At 35.9% G+C, this 16,513-nt stretch overlaps 1 protein-coding gene across 2 annotated transcripts in view; it reads left to right on the top strand.

The window, feature by feature from the left end:
- LOC121371104 (prospero homeobox protein 1-like) overlaps positions 1-16,513 on the top strand; it is a 39,545-nt gene that overhangs the window by 1,835 nt on the left and 21,197 nt on the right. For both annotated transcript variants that reach the window (XM_041496757.1, XM_041496756.1), the window contains exons 2-3: positions 5,213-5,289; positions 9,101-10,761. In XM_041496757.1, the coding sequence (XP_041352691.1) occupies positions 9,121-10,761 (1,641 nt within the window). In that variant the 5' untranslated portion in view covers positions 5,213-5,289; positions 9,101-9,120. The remainder of the gene's footprint in view (positions 1-5,212; positions 5,290-9,100; positions 10,762-16,513) is intronic.

Genomic DNA, 16,513 nt, shown 5'->3' with positions numbered 1-16,513 from the left:
TAATTGCGTATTGCATGGTCGGGCAATGTAAATGTAATCGCTTTGAAATGGAAACTGAAAACGTTAATTAAGTAAAACAAAATCATGATTTAAATATTTTAACCACATAATAATTAACTGTATAAAACAAATTAATAATAATAATAAAAGTCTTAGTAATAATAATCAGGTGACGACCTCTTGTTTTTTGATGTAATGTATTCAATTGTCTGCAGTCACTGATGCATGTCTGCTGGTACGTTTACACGCCGTTGGTTGTTGACGGTGTCTGTTTAATTGTTGATTTCTTAAATGTTTTTGTTTATGGGTTGTTTATTATTATTTTACTGTTTGTGGTATTTTTTTTTTTTTTTTTTTTTTTATGTGGGTGTTGTTTTTTGGTGGGGGGGGGGTGTTGTGGGTATTTTTCATTTCGTTAATGTTTTTGCATATGTTGGTTGTTGCGTTTGGTTTTTGCTTTCCATCCCCCCCCCCCCCTTTTTTTTTTTAAAATTGTGGAATGTGACTGAAATTTTACTTTATATAATGGCTAATAAAAAATAACGATGACGGACGCGTCGACAACAATGGCCGCACACAAGTGTAATCAACAAGTGATCAGTTTCCACACGCGACTCACCTGTCAAAGGCACGGCGCGCAGTTACCCCCACTAGTTCTGTCGTCGGTGGAAGCAGGTGGAGAAACACGCTTTGTTGAAATACAATAAAAGTGTCTGTTTCTTATTTAACAAATGGAACATGTTGTGTTTTATTTCTAAAGAATAAATTTTTATTTTATTTTTATTTATTTATTTATTTTTATTTATTTAAACAAAATTGTTTTAACTTATTTAATTAGTTATTTATTTAGCAGTTTTTACTAGTAGTGTTCCAGATTCTATCAAAATTCTTGCTGAATATTTACAGAAAAAGAAATTATATATTTTAAAAAATACTTGATATTAATCAATTTCATATACTATATTTAAATTTTAAAACGTCTAAACAATTTTATGTTAGAGTGATTATATTTTTCTTAATGTTTATTCGCTAATGTTTTATATTTACATATTCATGTGATTTCTGTATTAATACACATTTTATTGATGTCAAAACAGTAAACTGTAAAAAGAAATTCAATACATTAAACCAATATCTTTAATACTCTAATGTCAGTTTTCTAAATAATAAGAGAAAAAAAAAATCGTTTTTGAATACATTTGGTTTGGAAACAAATGTTTTTTTCTAAAAATAAATTCTCTCTCTCTCTCTCTCTCTCTCTCTCTCTCTCTCTCTCTCTCTATATATATATATATATATATATATATATATATATATATGTATGTATGTATGTATGTATGTATGTATGTATGTATGTATGTATGTATGTATGTATGTATGTATGTATGTATGTATGTGTGTGTGTATGTGTGTGTGTGTGTGTGTAGATTTGTACATAATATACTTTCTATTTTGTTTAAAAAAACATCCATTTTTTATTTTTTTACTGGTATTTCAAACTAAAATTTAGAAGACTTTACTTTTTCTTTATTGCAAAAGAATTAACAAATTCTAAAACTGTTGCGTTATTATTATTATTATTATTACTATTATTATTATTATCGAACTTGCTTTATATAGTAATGTTTTGTAATGGGGGTTATCTATGTATACGCGTAAGTGTATGTATGCTTGTTTTGTTTTATACAGTTTACTTTCATTCACTGGTTATTTTATTCATGCTTGTAGTCATAAAAATACCATTTAATTTTTTTTAATTAAAATGCGCATGTATGTTGGGAATCACATCATAGAAATTCATTTGAATAATCGAATACAGTTAGTCATTGTTAAATAAATATGCATGCATGCAATAATTATTTGTGCGATTGATACATTGTTATTATTCTTTGTTCAGGTATAGCATGTAATGATATCACCTGACTCGTGTTTCTTTTCAACGAAGTGTTAAGCATTCTATGAATATCATCTTGAGATACACATTGATTGTAAGTGCGCATCTATATACATGGGCGAATACAACACTTTTTTAAAGGAGGGTGCACAATTTTGCATATTATATGAATTTAAATAATGGTTTGATTTTAGGCTCTATGTTAACATAAACTGAGAGAGGATTTTCCTGACCCCCCCCCCCCCCCCCCCCTTGATTCGTACATAATATCTATATATCGATATTAATGTGCGGTATCTGCATCAGTATGAGGTATTTCTCGTTCGTTAACTGTTTTAAATTAAATGGTGTTCGTTATCTGATATCACGATGGACAAATACTTCTGTGCAGTAATCGCTATCTCTTCCTGTATGCTTTTACTTTACTTTTAAATAACAGAAGTTGTAATCTGATAAATATGTAATAAACGTTATCGTTTTTGTTTTTTTAACGATACCACTAGAGCACATTGATTTATTAATCATCGGCTATTGGATGTCACACATTCGGTAATTCTTAAAAGGATACCCGAGCTACATTTTTCATTAAGCAACACGTGATCTTATATATGCACTTTCCCACAGGCAGGACTGCACTTACCATGACCGTTGATATACTAGTAGTGGGGTACTGGTTGGGTCGGGTGAAAACAGTTAGTTGATGAGGAGGGGGGGTGGTCACCGAGGGGGTTAGATCCTACGACTCAAGCACCTCAGGCGAGCACTCTGCTAACTGAGCTAGACCCAACTCTATTAAAATATAAAATAATTTGTGATGACACCAAAAGAGCCGCTAGCATACTTTTGAAAATGCAATTCATATTGATGTATTTATATTATTATCCCTAATGTTTTAATTCAAACAAATTTCAATTTAGATTTGATAATTGCTTTGGTTTTATAACATGTTCTAAAGTTTACCTTTGCACCCGTTGTTTATTTTATTTTCATGACACGGTCAAGGGCGCGAAGCAATATGTGATAATTTGGCAAATTTAGTACATTATTTAGAGCGGATCCAGAATCCTGCTCAAGGGGCGATATATTATTTCGATATCCGAGTGAAGATTACAATAGCAATTAAAAGTCTAGAACGACCAAAAGGTCTTAAAGGCCTTTATAATTATTATTTTAATACACTATATATATATATATATATATATATATATATATATATATATATATATATATATATATATATATATATATATACATGTATATAAAAATGTACAATACTGAACACTTATAATATAAAATAAAAAATTATGTCGCATTATTTGCACTGTAATATTTTAACAATCCATTAAAAAAATAGTCTAGTGTTCTACGCCCCCATGTGATTATTCCAGACTTAACCCATATTACAATAATAATTAACTGTTCTTAAGCGACTGCTAGACGTGGTATTGTCGTATAGGGGTTTCGCACGTGGCCACAGAGAAAGAGGAAAATAGTGTGCGCGACAATCGATGTTAAAGTCCACAAATACACTCCCTTGAGTAAAGGAACATTGCTAGTCATTTGTGAGTTAACACAGTCTCTAAAGGTTAAACCACACATTTTTTCTCGGCCACGTTAATTTTTTTAATACTGCATTTTGTAGTGGATGTACGTTTTGTTCAGAGTTCACACACACACACACACACACACACACACACACACACACACACACACAACAACAACAACAACAACATAAAGAAGGAGCACATGCAGTAGTAGTAACAACAGCAACACCACCACACATGTACCCACGTGTATCCACCCATCTAAAGCATATATTTACCAATTAGGTTTAGTTGTAATGGGAATAAAATTGTGCAGTGTGTCTTATGAATATACTGCTACAAAAAATTCTGGATTGAGATGGGTAACACAGACTATATGTACTGAGAGAAAGAAATAAGGGAACACTTGGTATTGTATACCAAATTTAATTCACTATAATATGCATCATAATGTCTGTATATATTACCAAGATGTAATATTGGTCTGAATGTCAGAAACACGGTTAACTTACTCACAATATGGATGAGGGTTTTGGCTACAGTTACTCTTTCCTCTTAGTGTTGGTGTGATCCTTTGTGTTTTCCCCATCATTGGATTCATTAATGACACCTGAGCACATTTTAAAGTACGAAACATAATAGTTATTGCGACTGTTGGTTCAGAAAATGAGACAAAACCAGCTGCCGCAAGATCTCTTTTGCATGATGACAGCTGATACCATAGTGTTTGACAATGCCATCGTGTTGCTCTGGTTGGAACTGGGGAAAAGATACGGTCCAACGAGGGTAATGGATCCTACAAACCACCGCACTTCAACCGCCTGGTCTATCTCTGTGTGCTACACCCTAACCCACTACAAATTTGTATTTAGTTATCTTAAAATCAAATAAAAACAATTGTATCATCATTTGTAAATATCTGTAATAATATGTAATATAATACCATGTCTTGTAGACTTACAATTATTTTTAACATCAAATATTAATGCATATTATATAGCAAATGTGAAATATTAATTTAGATTTTTAAGTTTCAATGTATTTATTTGTCTTTTATTTTGAGGAACAGTTCATAAACTACTGCATCTAATATCCACCTAAATATATTTAATATAACTCCAATAAGTTTGTTTACTTGGATTTCCTTTTAAACTTTTTAAATTAAAATAATCATAATTTTTTGTTAGAAAATACTGTTTTAGTATGTAAATAAAATACTGTTTAAAGACGATCAAGTATTTTTTAACTCAAAAAATTAAAATGTTCATTATTTTTGGGGTGGAAAATACTTTTTTAGCATGTAAGTAAAATTACTGTTTAAAGACGATCAAATCTTTTTCTTCTTTTTTTTTGGATTGCATTAAAGCGGAAAGAAAATTGCTCCAAGATTTGTATGCCATTGTTCCCCGTGTGACACATTTTTCATTTTCTTTATTATCAAGAAATCACGAGCGGTGGCTAAAACGTAAAAAGTGTGATAACTCGGTGTCACAAACCCCCGGACACACAAAGCTTTCTTACAAGAAAGGAGGCGACACTCCGTAAAGGGGAGCGGTGTCCTGGGCTTTTAAAAATAATTGCACCGAGCGTTAATGGCGGACATTTCGCGTGTTGATGATCTCTGGTGCCGGTTGACCAGTCAGTGGACGTCTAGTTAGCGACAGGTGCCTGTTGGTTACACGGGCACGCGCCAGATACCGCTCCGCTCCACCGATTTCTTTACACTGGAATAAATTGCTTGTGTATAACAGCTGTTTTTTCACCTATCTTACAGAAATGGTTGCCTCTCATCCGGAGACATCCTGCCATTCTTTTGGAACCACCCAGGGAACTTGCTCGCTCTGAACGCAGGTAATATTGTTACTTATAATAATGAACTGTTGTATCAGAGTATAGTTGTTGTAGTTTTGTTTTTATTATTGTTGTTGTTGTTGTTGTTGATGATGTTAGTTTAATGTTATGTGAAACTTTAAAAAATGATCTTGTTTGTCTCCCAAACTATAAAATATTTTTTATTTTGTTTTCTTCATTAACCCCCCTCCCCTCCCCCCCATATATTTTAAAAGGATTGTCCTGAGTTTGCAGCCATTATAAGATATTTTTTCTGACAGATTACTTTTAAAGATTAAAATTACATACTGAGTAAATTTTCTTCATTAAAATACCAGTTTCTGTACATCCAATGTGTTTGCAGTCGAGTGCTGAATGTTTTCACAAGTAAATTTTAAAATTTACTTCGTATACGAAATTATTGGAAGATAACGTCTGGTTTTGGGCTACTACAAACATAAAGACGGCAACAGATACTTTGTTTATACTGACACTGATATTCTAAACAAGAAAATATATTTGATACGGCTCTGTTAGTCGGAAACATACAATAATGGAATCAAATTCAGGACAGTCGTTTTAAAAACTACTTTTTAATGCCTACCGATCGACACACTAACGATTGTAGCAAACCATTTTAACATATGCTAGTGGTAACTGGTACTGGTAAATGGTAACTGGAACCAATAAATATTATATATCCAATAGTCGATGGGATTCTAGACATACCTGATTTCTTTGTTACTTTGATGTAAAATAGATTGTACGTAAATATCTTGAGTTTACCTAGATATGTTGAAAAAACACCATTCTTAAGGCCTTTCTGAGGCTAAAGCCACGAGTTGCTAGGCTAAGCTAATTTAACAGTCCAGTATTGATTGAACGTAATATAACCTATCCGCACTAAGAACATTTTAAAACTAAATACAATTCAGTATTTTCAACATAGAGAGAGAAAAAAAGATGCATCTCTCTCTCTCTCTCTCTCTCTCTCTCTCTCTCTCTCTCTCTCTCTCTCTCTCTCTCTCTCTCTCTCTCTCTCTCTCTCTCTCTCTCTCTCTCTGAATTAATACTGAAATTTAAATTATAGGAATCCTGTATTTTGGTTACAATTTTTGAAGATAATTTGCTAGTAAAAAACAAACAAACACCCGAAACAAAACAATGCACCTTTAACTTATTTATAAGTAGACCAAATGTCCAGGTGAAGCAAATTCTGGAAGTTCAAATACAAATTTGCGTTTTGAAGACTGAACCATTGTACTAATTTTTCTCGATTATTTGACATTTATTTGTTACAATTATTTGACCCTTTTTTGTTTAAACCTGTCCTTGGATCACGTCTAGAAATATAACTGTTGACAGTAATGTGACACACAGACACACTGTATTTGTTGCTTTGGTCTTTGTTTTCTCATAACAAGAACATTTATTTTTAATGTCTGAACTTTGAAACTGATACGACATATAAGCATACGAATAGGAAGTGTTATCGTTGATATGGTTTATCTGTCATTATAAATTTGTTTTCTTTGTCGATTAATGAGTATGTGTTTTTATTTTATTTATCCTTTTCTCCAGTTTAATATCGTTGATATATATATATCTTTATCAGTTGTGTTAGACACTGAAAACTGTTGAAGGTTGTTTTTTTTGTCAAATAGGTGTTGTGGTAGAGATGTGACATGCTCACCTTTATACAACACCTGCCTCTATGACATTTATTTGTGTGTTGCGTAGAACCTGCTTAACCTCACAAGTTTTTAGCTGTCGCTAACGTGTTTTATGTGGAGAACCTGCCTGACGTTTTACGTCTGCCTCTCGGTAACATTGATTTGTGTGTGGTGTAGAACCAGTCTAACTCCTTATGTTTGGCTTCCATTGACGTTTATTGGTTTGTAGAACCTGCCTAATTACTTATATTTTAGTATCCCTGATGTTTATTTGTTGTAGAACCTGCCTAATTACTTATATTTTAGTATCCCTGATGTTTATTTGTATATAGAACCTGCTTAACCTCTTATGTTTGGCTCTCCCTTATGTTTATTTGTATATAGAACCTGCTTAACCTCTTATGTTTGGCTATCCCTGGTGTTTATTTGTATATAGAACCTGCTTAACCTCTTATGTTTGGCTATCCCTGGTGTTTATTTGTATATAGAACCTGCTTAACCTCTTAAGTTTGGCTATCCCTGGTGTTTATTTGTATATAGAACCTGCTTAACCTCTTATGTTTGGCTATCCCTGGTGTTTATTTGTATATAGAACCTGCTTAACCTCTTATGTTTGGCTCTCCCTGGTGTTTATTTGTATATAGAACCTGCTTAACCTCTTATGTTTGGCTATCCATGGTGTTTATTTGTATATAGAACCTGCTTAACCTCTTATGTTTGGCTATCCATGGTGTTTATTTGTATATAGAACCTGCTTAACCTCTTATGTTTGGCTATCCCTGGTGTTTATTTGTATATAGAACCTGCTTAACCTCTTATGTTTGGCTCTCCCTGGTGTTTATTTGTATATAGAACCTGCTTAACCTCTTATGTTTGGCTATCCATGGTGTTTATTTGTATATAGAACCTGCTTAACCTCTTATGTTTGGCTATCCCTGGTGTTTATTTGTATATAGAACCTGCTTAACCTCTTATGTTTGGCTCTCCCTGATGTTTATCCGTGTGTAGAACTTGCCTAACCTCTTATGTTTGGCTATCCTTGATGTTTATTTTTGTCTAGAACCGACCTAACCTCTAATATTTGGTTATCCCCGATGTAAAACCGGCCTAACCTGTACTGTCTAGCTATCCCTGATGTTTATTCGTGTGTAGAACTTGCTTAACTTTTTATGTCTAGCTATTCCTGATATTTATTTGTGTCGAACTGGCTTAAATTTTTATGTCTGGCTATTCCTGATATATAGTTTTGTCTAGAACTTGCTGAATTTGTTATGTTTGGCTATTCCTGATATTTATTTGTGTCTAAAACTTGCATAACCTCTTATGTTTGGCTATTCCTGATATTTATTTGTGTCGAACTTGCTTAATTTTTCATGTCTGGCTATTCCATATATTTATTTGTGTCGAACTTGCTTAATTTTTCATGTCTGGCTATTCCATATATTTATTTGTGTCGAACTTGCTGAACGTTTTATGTTTGGCTATTCCTGATATTTATTTGTTTATTTGCCAATCATAGATAGAAACCCCAACCTATGATTTTGTAAAACATTTTTATACAGAAAGAAGACAACCATCTGCGTTGTGGCCAACTGTTTTGTTCATGTGTTAAAACTAGGCAACTGGGTTTTTCAAATATTAATCAAAATATTTTTTCTCAACAGTATATTCATAAAACTTAAATCGCAATTGCTTGTTGTAATATAAAATAAAGCAAATTATTGTATTTATTTTATTGATGTGTGAAAGTAATAAAATCAAGTTATAATGTATTCTTTAACCTAATTGAACAATGACAGTAGGTTTCTTCTTCTTCTTCTTCTTTTTCGTCTTTTACTAGCGTAATAGTAGATTGAAAAAAGAGTTCAGGAACTTAAATACATGACAGATTCAGTTTCATGTTATATATATATATATATATATATATATATATATATATATATATATATAATAAATCGATTTTTGTCCTTTTTTATTTAGCTTTGTATACATGTATATAAGACGGTTACCTGCTTTATGCAAAAATATAAATAAGTGTGTCATTTATATAAAATGTTAATATATCCTAGCCGTGTTTATTCATAAGGCGCGTGGAAGGGGATTTGGAATATTTTTGTTTTGCTTTAAAAAGTAATTCATAATTCTTTTATTCTTTTAAGGTTTTTCGGGTCCGTTGACAATGATGCCCGGTATTGACAGTTTGTCCGGTGATACAACGCTGCTGTTAAGGGAAATTCTTCAAAACAAGGAAAATAAGATGAGCAACAACAACAACAACAATAACAATAATAGTATAAAAAGCTTCTGTCCTAACGGAAACATGCCAGATTCAGATATGATCGAAGGTATGCTGCGCTCTAAACCCGGAGCCCGCGACACCCACTCTGTCGACACCGCCTCCGTTCATTCGTGCTGCAACGGATCCGTTGCCGACAGCGACGTGGACAGCGCCCGTGGCGATGGTGACGTAGAAGACGTCGTCGACGACGAGAAGGTTTACGATGACATGGTCACGAACGACCTTGAGGATTCGCCTGTGGGCGACACGAAGGAGGCGAAGCGAGCTCGCGTGGAGAACATCATCACCAGCATGCGCCCGTCGTCCGGCGACCACCCAGACAACGCCTCCGTCAACAGTTCAGACATGAGGAGGCCGAAACGCAAGCAGCTTCAACCACAGCAGCACGACACGAAGTTCGGCTGCTCGGAGACGAAGTATCACCGTGGCAACCACAACGTCCTGCATGAGCACATCCTGCAGCTCCAGCACCAGCTGCAGGTGGTAAAACAGCGCTGCGACGCCCTCTGCGGTGATGACGTCACCGGTGACGTCAACAAGCAGGTCAGCAAGTACAGCGACGCCGTTCGCATGTGGATGAAGGAGAAAGAGATGGAGAATAAAGAGTGTAACGGGGTGGCTTTTGAGAGTCGTCCGGACGAGCTCGTCATACCGAAACCTGGGGACTTTAACGCCTTCAAAGCGGCGACCAGCAAGGCTCTAGTGGAACCAGACGACCTTCAGCAGATGGCGGAGAGTGTGAAAACTGAAATCGTGCAATCAATAACCAAAGCGGTGGACAGTGCCGTTAACAAACTTATAGAGAAGTGTGTTCTAAAAAGTGCCGCGTTCCACCAGTCGTCGTCGGGTGTGGCGAAGAAATGCAGAGAAGCGGAAAAGAAACAGGAATCAATCTGGAACGAAGTGAAATCCAGTCCAGTCATTCCAATCAAGCATGACCTCATCCATGACCATATTGTCAGTCGTGCTCAGGACAAAATAAGTGCTTTTGAACCTCTACACCGTGACTTTGAAATGCCTCGTTCACATGTTGCCCCGCATGTGCCTTTTCCTCACTTTCCGTACTACTTTCCTACGCAAATGCTGCCCCCTATGTACGCGACGGAACCGGAACAGACCGAAGCGCTTCCCCTGGTCGTCAGCAACACACCAAAGAAGAAACGGACAAAGGTGACGGACACACGACTGTCGCCGAGAGCGAAGACCGCTCTGCTTCAGGACAATTCGCAGTCGATGCAGCTGGACCTCGGCCACCACACCCCGACCTCGACGTTCCCCCACTTCTTGCCGCACATGCTGCCCACTAGTGTGGCCATCCCTAACCCCAGTCTTCAGCATTCGGACGTCCTCGGCTTCAGCATGCGGGAACGGTGCCTCTCCGAATCGAGGCTGTCCGCCAGCTCGCCGCCAATGTTCGACCGGTCGTCGCCAAAATCTCCAGACGACGGAATGAACTTCTCCAGATCTGACATGTTTGAGGGGTCGCCCAGCGACTCCGGAGACAGCCAGTACCTGCACATGATATCCTTTGATTGGGGCTACAGTAGATTACACTTTAAGCTTTCCACTAACGTAAATCAAAATTCGCCATTGTTTAAGTCTTAAAAGAATCATTTTTAATTTATCAAATAAATATTAAATATTAATAATCAGTAGTGTATATATAGATAGATTACAGTATATTTTAATGAAACAGAGAGCAAAATTAATAAACGTTTTACTGAAAATCAAATCAAACGCGTTGCGAGCTAAAAGTCTGAATAGAACTCATAACAAAAAGTCTGTTAAATTCATGTAATTATATGTTACTGGTGGCATTTAATTTACCACACCAAAAGAATTGAGTATTTTATGTTGGCTAAAATATGTTTAGATATGTTTTAGTTTTTTGGTTTGTTTTTTGTTTTGTTGCTGGGTTTTTTGGTTTTTTAAATCATTTTACACTTTATTATTGTTATCGTCTTCCATTTCAATACCATACACGGTTTTACTTTGTAGTTCATAAAATTCTTTGAAGCTTTGGTTCCGTCGAATCAATGCCATTGATCGCCGTCTTCCATTTGCACCGTTAAGGTTGTTTAATTTGATGAATGATGTGTGTTTGCGGCCTTTTGTCCGTGTACAGTGACTGATGCTGGTTTGTCATTCGAAATCATAACGGTTATTATCGTTGTCTCATTTTACGCGTTTTCCCCCAAGGTGCACTTTTTCTCTTCCCACTGAATGGATAAGATTTCATATTTTTTCCAGCTTGATTCCTTTTTGTAATCTTGCATTAAGGCTTATGACTGACAGACAATACACCTCAGTTGGCAAAACACGAGAAATACATTTGGACGAGAGCCTTGGCCCATCTTAAGTTGACAGGCAAAATGCTGCTACCTGCATCGATCACAAAATGGCACGGTAATGAGCAACAATCGAGATATTGTCTTCTTTATTCGTCTTCTGCGCTCCACTGCACCACAGTCCACCAACAAAGTGAAAAAAATATTACTCCTTCCTCCGTGTGAGCCATTGTTCATTTATGGCCATTGTAATCACTAATTGAAACCCTGCGCCATAATCTATGTCTTAAATTTTGCATTGTGGCCACTTAGTAAGAATGTCAGAAGAATGGAAGAACAAGACAAAGGTTCTAACAGAAAAGCTTGTGATCCGGCACGTGAGTCCTGACTGACGTAAAGAAGTGGGTGTTTCTGTTTCTCTTCACTTATCTTAAGTTGCTCCATTTAAATGTTTAATTTGCAGTTATGGCTATATGACCTTGAAACACAAGTTCTTACTCGTATTAAGGTGATGCATCGTCGGGCCTGATTCGCACATGGATGGTTGTTCGCCTATGAACGACTGAGTGTTGTCGTCATTGCAATGACTGATGTATCAAACGTCGTTGTATGCCCTGACCTGGCGAAGTCAGAGGTTGTGCCCACGACAGACGTGCTTGAACAGTTTTCCGATGGAAGCATGCCAAAAATTACCCCCACACACGCCCTGACCTGTCCAGTTTTGGTTTCGGTTTTGACCTAGTTAACCTCTATTCAGTGTAGGCAGAATATTGTCTTGAAAATGAGTTCAGTATAACCATCATGTCATTGCGTTTCGTTGAATAATTAAATCACGAGTACAAGTAAGAATATTGTTTGTATCATGGTCAAAATGCTCATCATATCAGATGCTTGTATCTCCTCATTATACTTTTAATAACCAAAAGTTAAATTAAAGTTCTTCTTTGATATTTATTGACTCAATTTTTTCTCTATTATCGTTGGATTAATTTGTTTTTATGATTACTATTTGACAATCATATTATAATTTATTTTGTAATGTAATTTAGTTAATGGTATATTTCAGTTAATCGTATATTACGGCTGATCGTATATTTCAGTTGATCGTATATTTCAGTTGATCGTATATTTCAATTGATTGTGTATTACAGTTGATTATATATTTTAGTTGATTGTATATTTTAGTTGATCGTTTATTTCATTTGCTCATGTATCTTTTTTCTGTGTCAATTAACATGGAATAGCAAACACTTTTTATTTTTACAAAATAATAATACGCGCAGGCCTATCAACTGACAAACTTCAAGACTATAACTCTGTTGGTCTGTAAGTTGGCGCTAATTCCTGCATGAGCGCGCCTTCAACACTTGATTAACTGGGATAATAATATTACAAGGCGGACCCGATCGCTGGTATAAGTAGTAAGACGGTGGCGAGCGATGACGTTTAATTACGACGCTGGGGTGATAATTGACGTTACGAGAAAATCGCTGGTTATTGACTGGGCGTGGGCAGCACATGCCGTAGCACCGCGCTGGCTTGTCTTAGCCGTTGTCTGAATCCAATTGGTACGGAATTTGTGATGAACGAGAGTTCTCGACAATCACCGTCTTTAGCCGACATTTCACACGGCTTGCCACGGGGCTATTGTCGGAGGAAACAATGCGTCCGTTAATGTGAATTTGTAATTTGTACACCGACCAGATTGTCGACACGATTACTTCCGGTCTCTGTTTGCCGACGTTTTGGGTTTTTTTACTGCCCTCTTTACGCGGTGTCCGTTGTACATAGAATTGTGAGTCTGTACTAGTTGTGGATGACATTAGCATAGCCCGGATTTTATATTGGGAGATGCACATTGGATGGGGTCAGCCACACTCTATACGTGTTATGGTATGATAGAAAATATAGAAAGGTGGTGGAGGGGGAAAAGGAGGTGGTAGACGGGTATATTCGAAAATCCTCATTCAGTAATTGAGAGTTTATGAGTATTAGTATTTTGTAATTGAAAGTTTATGTCTGCTAGTATTTAGTATAAAGAAAGACAATTAATTGCCAATAGTAATAGGCCTACATTGTCAAATTTTACGTTTAAAATGGCCTTCAAGCACATAATTATTTCAAGAAACTTCTATAGGCTTTTTAAAAAAAAAACGTTTTATATCAGAACATTAACCAGTAAATAAAGTATCTTTATATTAACTTTTAGGAAACCAACAATATTTGGTCCTTGGCAGTTTAATTAATTGCAGGGGTATTAAAATTAATTGTTTTTCTTTAAATTTCTCCCTTCACCATTATTGATTGTTAGGAAATCTTGAAGTAAAATTGAGCTGTGCAACAGGTCATGCCTTTATGTGGGCTTGGAATCAGACAGAATTGTAATATATATAAGTGCTAATGAGACACACAGCATGCTACTAAAGATATAAAAGTTTACTACAAATTTTGTTTTGGGGCTATGTAGAAATGACAGTGATTGGACTAATGGTGGAACTTAAAACTAAGATGTTCTCTGACATGACTACACCTAATATGAGGTGCTTAAATTCTTTAAAACAACAACTAAAGAAGACAAACTTATTTTGCATTTAAAGTCGTTTTCAAAATAAACTGACTGAGCACATGGTTGCTGTAAGATTATTTATTAGCATGATACTATCTTTCCAACTAGGTATTAATGTTAAAACCTGAAGAACCTAAAATAATTACCACTTAACTGTATGTTCAACTGCAGCGCACTGTGTCCTAGTAGTTCTGCTTCTATCGACAGGGCAACGTGTTATTAATTACAAAAGTGGCAATAATATATTGTGTTTGGCATATTAAAGCAGCACAGTCGTGGACATAACTGTTTCCTTCCCTTTGGTGTTTCTGGGAGCTGTCTTTTGATTGATGCAAGTCGCCCCAACCCGCCGCTTAATAGTGTCATGAGATGGATGAAGTCTCGCAAAACAACGACGGCCATTTTAACCCAATACTGTCACACTGATCAAACTTAATATTTAATTCTAGCGTATTGTGCCAGCCTTGTCATGTTGATTTCCATTATGTGGTGTCAAGATTTCATTCGCATAATATGGTTTTCAATTGTTTGCCGAAACTGTTTTAGATTTTTTTAAATTATTTATCTTTATCTAATTATGATCACTGTCTTTTTAGGATTACTAATCGTTTTGAATTTTGTAAAATGCCACTAAAATCACCTTTCAGTCGTGCACAAAATTGTTTGTGAGTTTATAATTAACCCAAAGTTATAAATTTAATCACAATTTACTTCAAATTCTTGTTTAAGATTTAAAGAGACAATCCTGGGTTTGTTACCATTGTAAGATGTTTCCAACTATTTAATGTTTCTTGTGTAATTGTATTCGTTAAAAACATTTCACAATGACGGTAAACTCATAACCTTGGGCGAGTTTGTGGATAGAAAATTCTGCAAGCTAGCAGTAGTTTGTGTTTGAATACAGATTGTTCTGGAATGGAGTATGAGCTTGTGTGGTTCATATTCATTTTTGTTTAAATCTCGTTTGTACGTATATATTTAATGGAAAGCGCATATTTCCTACAAACTATTGTTAACAGAAAACACTGCCATTCAGTTGTGGCAGCGGAGCACTGTATGGGTAATTATGCTGTAACAGTCTTTGATCTCCTAATGCGTGGCACGACAAACGATTCAATATACTGCAGATTTCGGATTGAAGATAATAGTTTATTCCGCTCGGCAGCTTTCTACAGTTGGCTGTGGCAGAAGACAACAGGATGAGGCCGCGTGATGAAAACTTGGTGATATATGCGATAAGCAACATTAGTTATACGTTTCGGTGTCAGTTCAATTTCGTAGGTGCGCCAGCTGTTGGCTGCGCGTCTTTTGTTTCATTTCTAATATCATAGATAACGATGCGACAGGTTGCTTTAGGTAAATGTAGAATCCTTAATCAATGGAGACTTTGTTCCAATCCAGAAAGTGGCCCGAGGAGGCGCCAGGCCTCGCTGCCACCTTTGCAACAGGTGGGGCAGCGCAGGACGAGCGATCGCTGGGTTTCACACTTCTTATAACACTTTGTACTTCGGAGAGCTCCGAATCTTTCCGGGTTTTGCCCAACCTGAACCAATCGCTTGGAGCGAAACCTTCCGGAGCCTGAACACTTGTTTTTAATGTATTTGCAATTAAGTCCGTGGCACCGCGAATACAAAATAAGAATGCAACAGCTGATGTCGGCCTTTCATCCCGACACAATGGATTTATGACAGAACTATTAGATTTAATACCGAAGAGATCGGTCGCTATATAGTTAAGAGTTTATTGATAAGTATCTTCGCTTGCTGGCGAAAAAGGGGATTTAATTGAAAAGCGAAAAAAGATTAACATTCATTTTAATAATAAATCTTTGTGATATATATCGGCTACAGCGACTGTAGCTTAGATCTGCTGGCCATTTAGATTTTAAAAATCCACTTTGCAACATGTTGCAATGTGTAGGATGCAACGCATGCTATAAGATATCACCTGTGTGGCAGCTTTAGTAGCACAGCGCACACGTGATTGACAAGCTAAGAATGATAGGGATGATTCACGCACATGTATTATGTATATATGCGAAAGTGTTAAGTTGGGATCTTCCATATTCAATATGTATATCGTATTACGGAGTAGATACGGCCAGCATAAGGTGATTCAATATATTCAGACAATACAAAGGAATAAATATGTAGGTTGTAGACTTGTATGTTCACTGTGGAACTGTTAGGTTGTATATGATATAGCTCCCCTTGAATAATAAACGATCAGGTTTATAAAGCATAAAAACCAGTGTATCGCTAACAGTGTAATTGAATTTTAGGGAAGTACAGTTTGATTATATGGAAATAGAATAAGTATTTTTTAAAAGACAACTTATTTAACTTACATTTTCATTCATCCTGCCCAGCTCTCTCTCTCTCTCTCTCTCTCTCTCTCTCTCTGTGTGTGTGTGTCTGTC

The sequence above is a fragment of the Gigantopelta aegis genome, chromosome 4 (assembly GCF_016097555.1).
Source record: "Gigantopelta aegis isolate Gae_Host chromosome 4, Gae_host_genome, whole genome shotgun sequence".
Lineage (NCBI taxonomy): Eukaryota > Metazoa > Mollusca > Gastropoda > Neomphalida > Peltospiridae > Gigantopelta > Gigantopelta aegis.
Note: the sequence above shows the minus strand (reverse complement) of the source record. Positions and strands in the feature narration are given on the sequence as shown.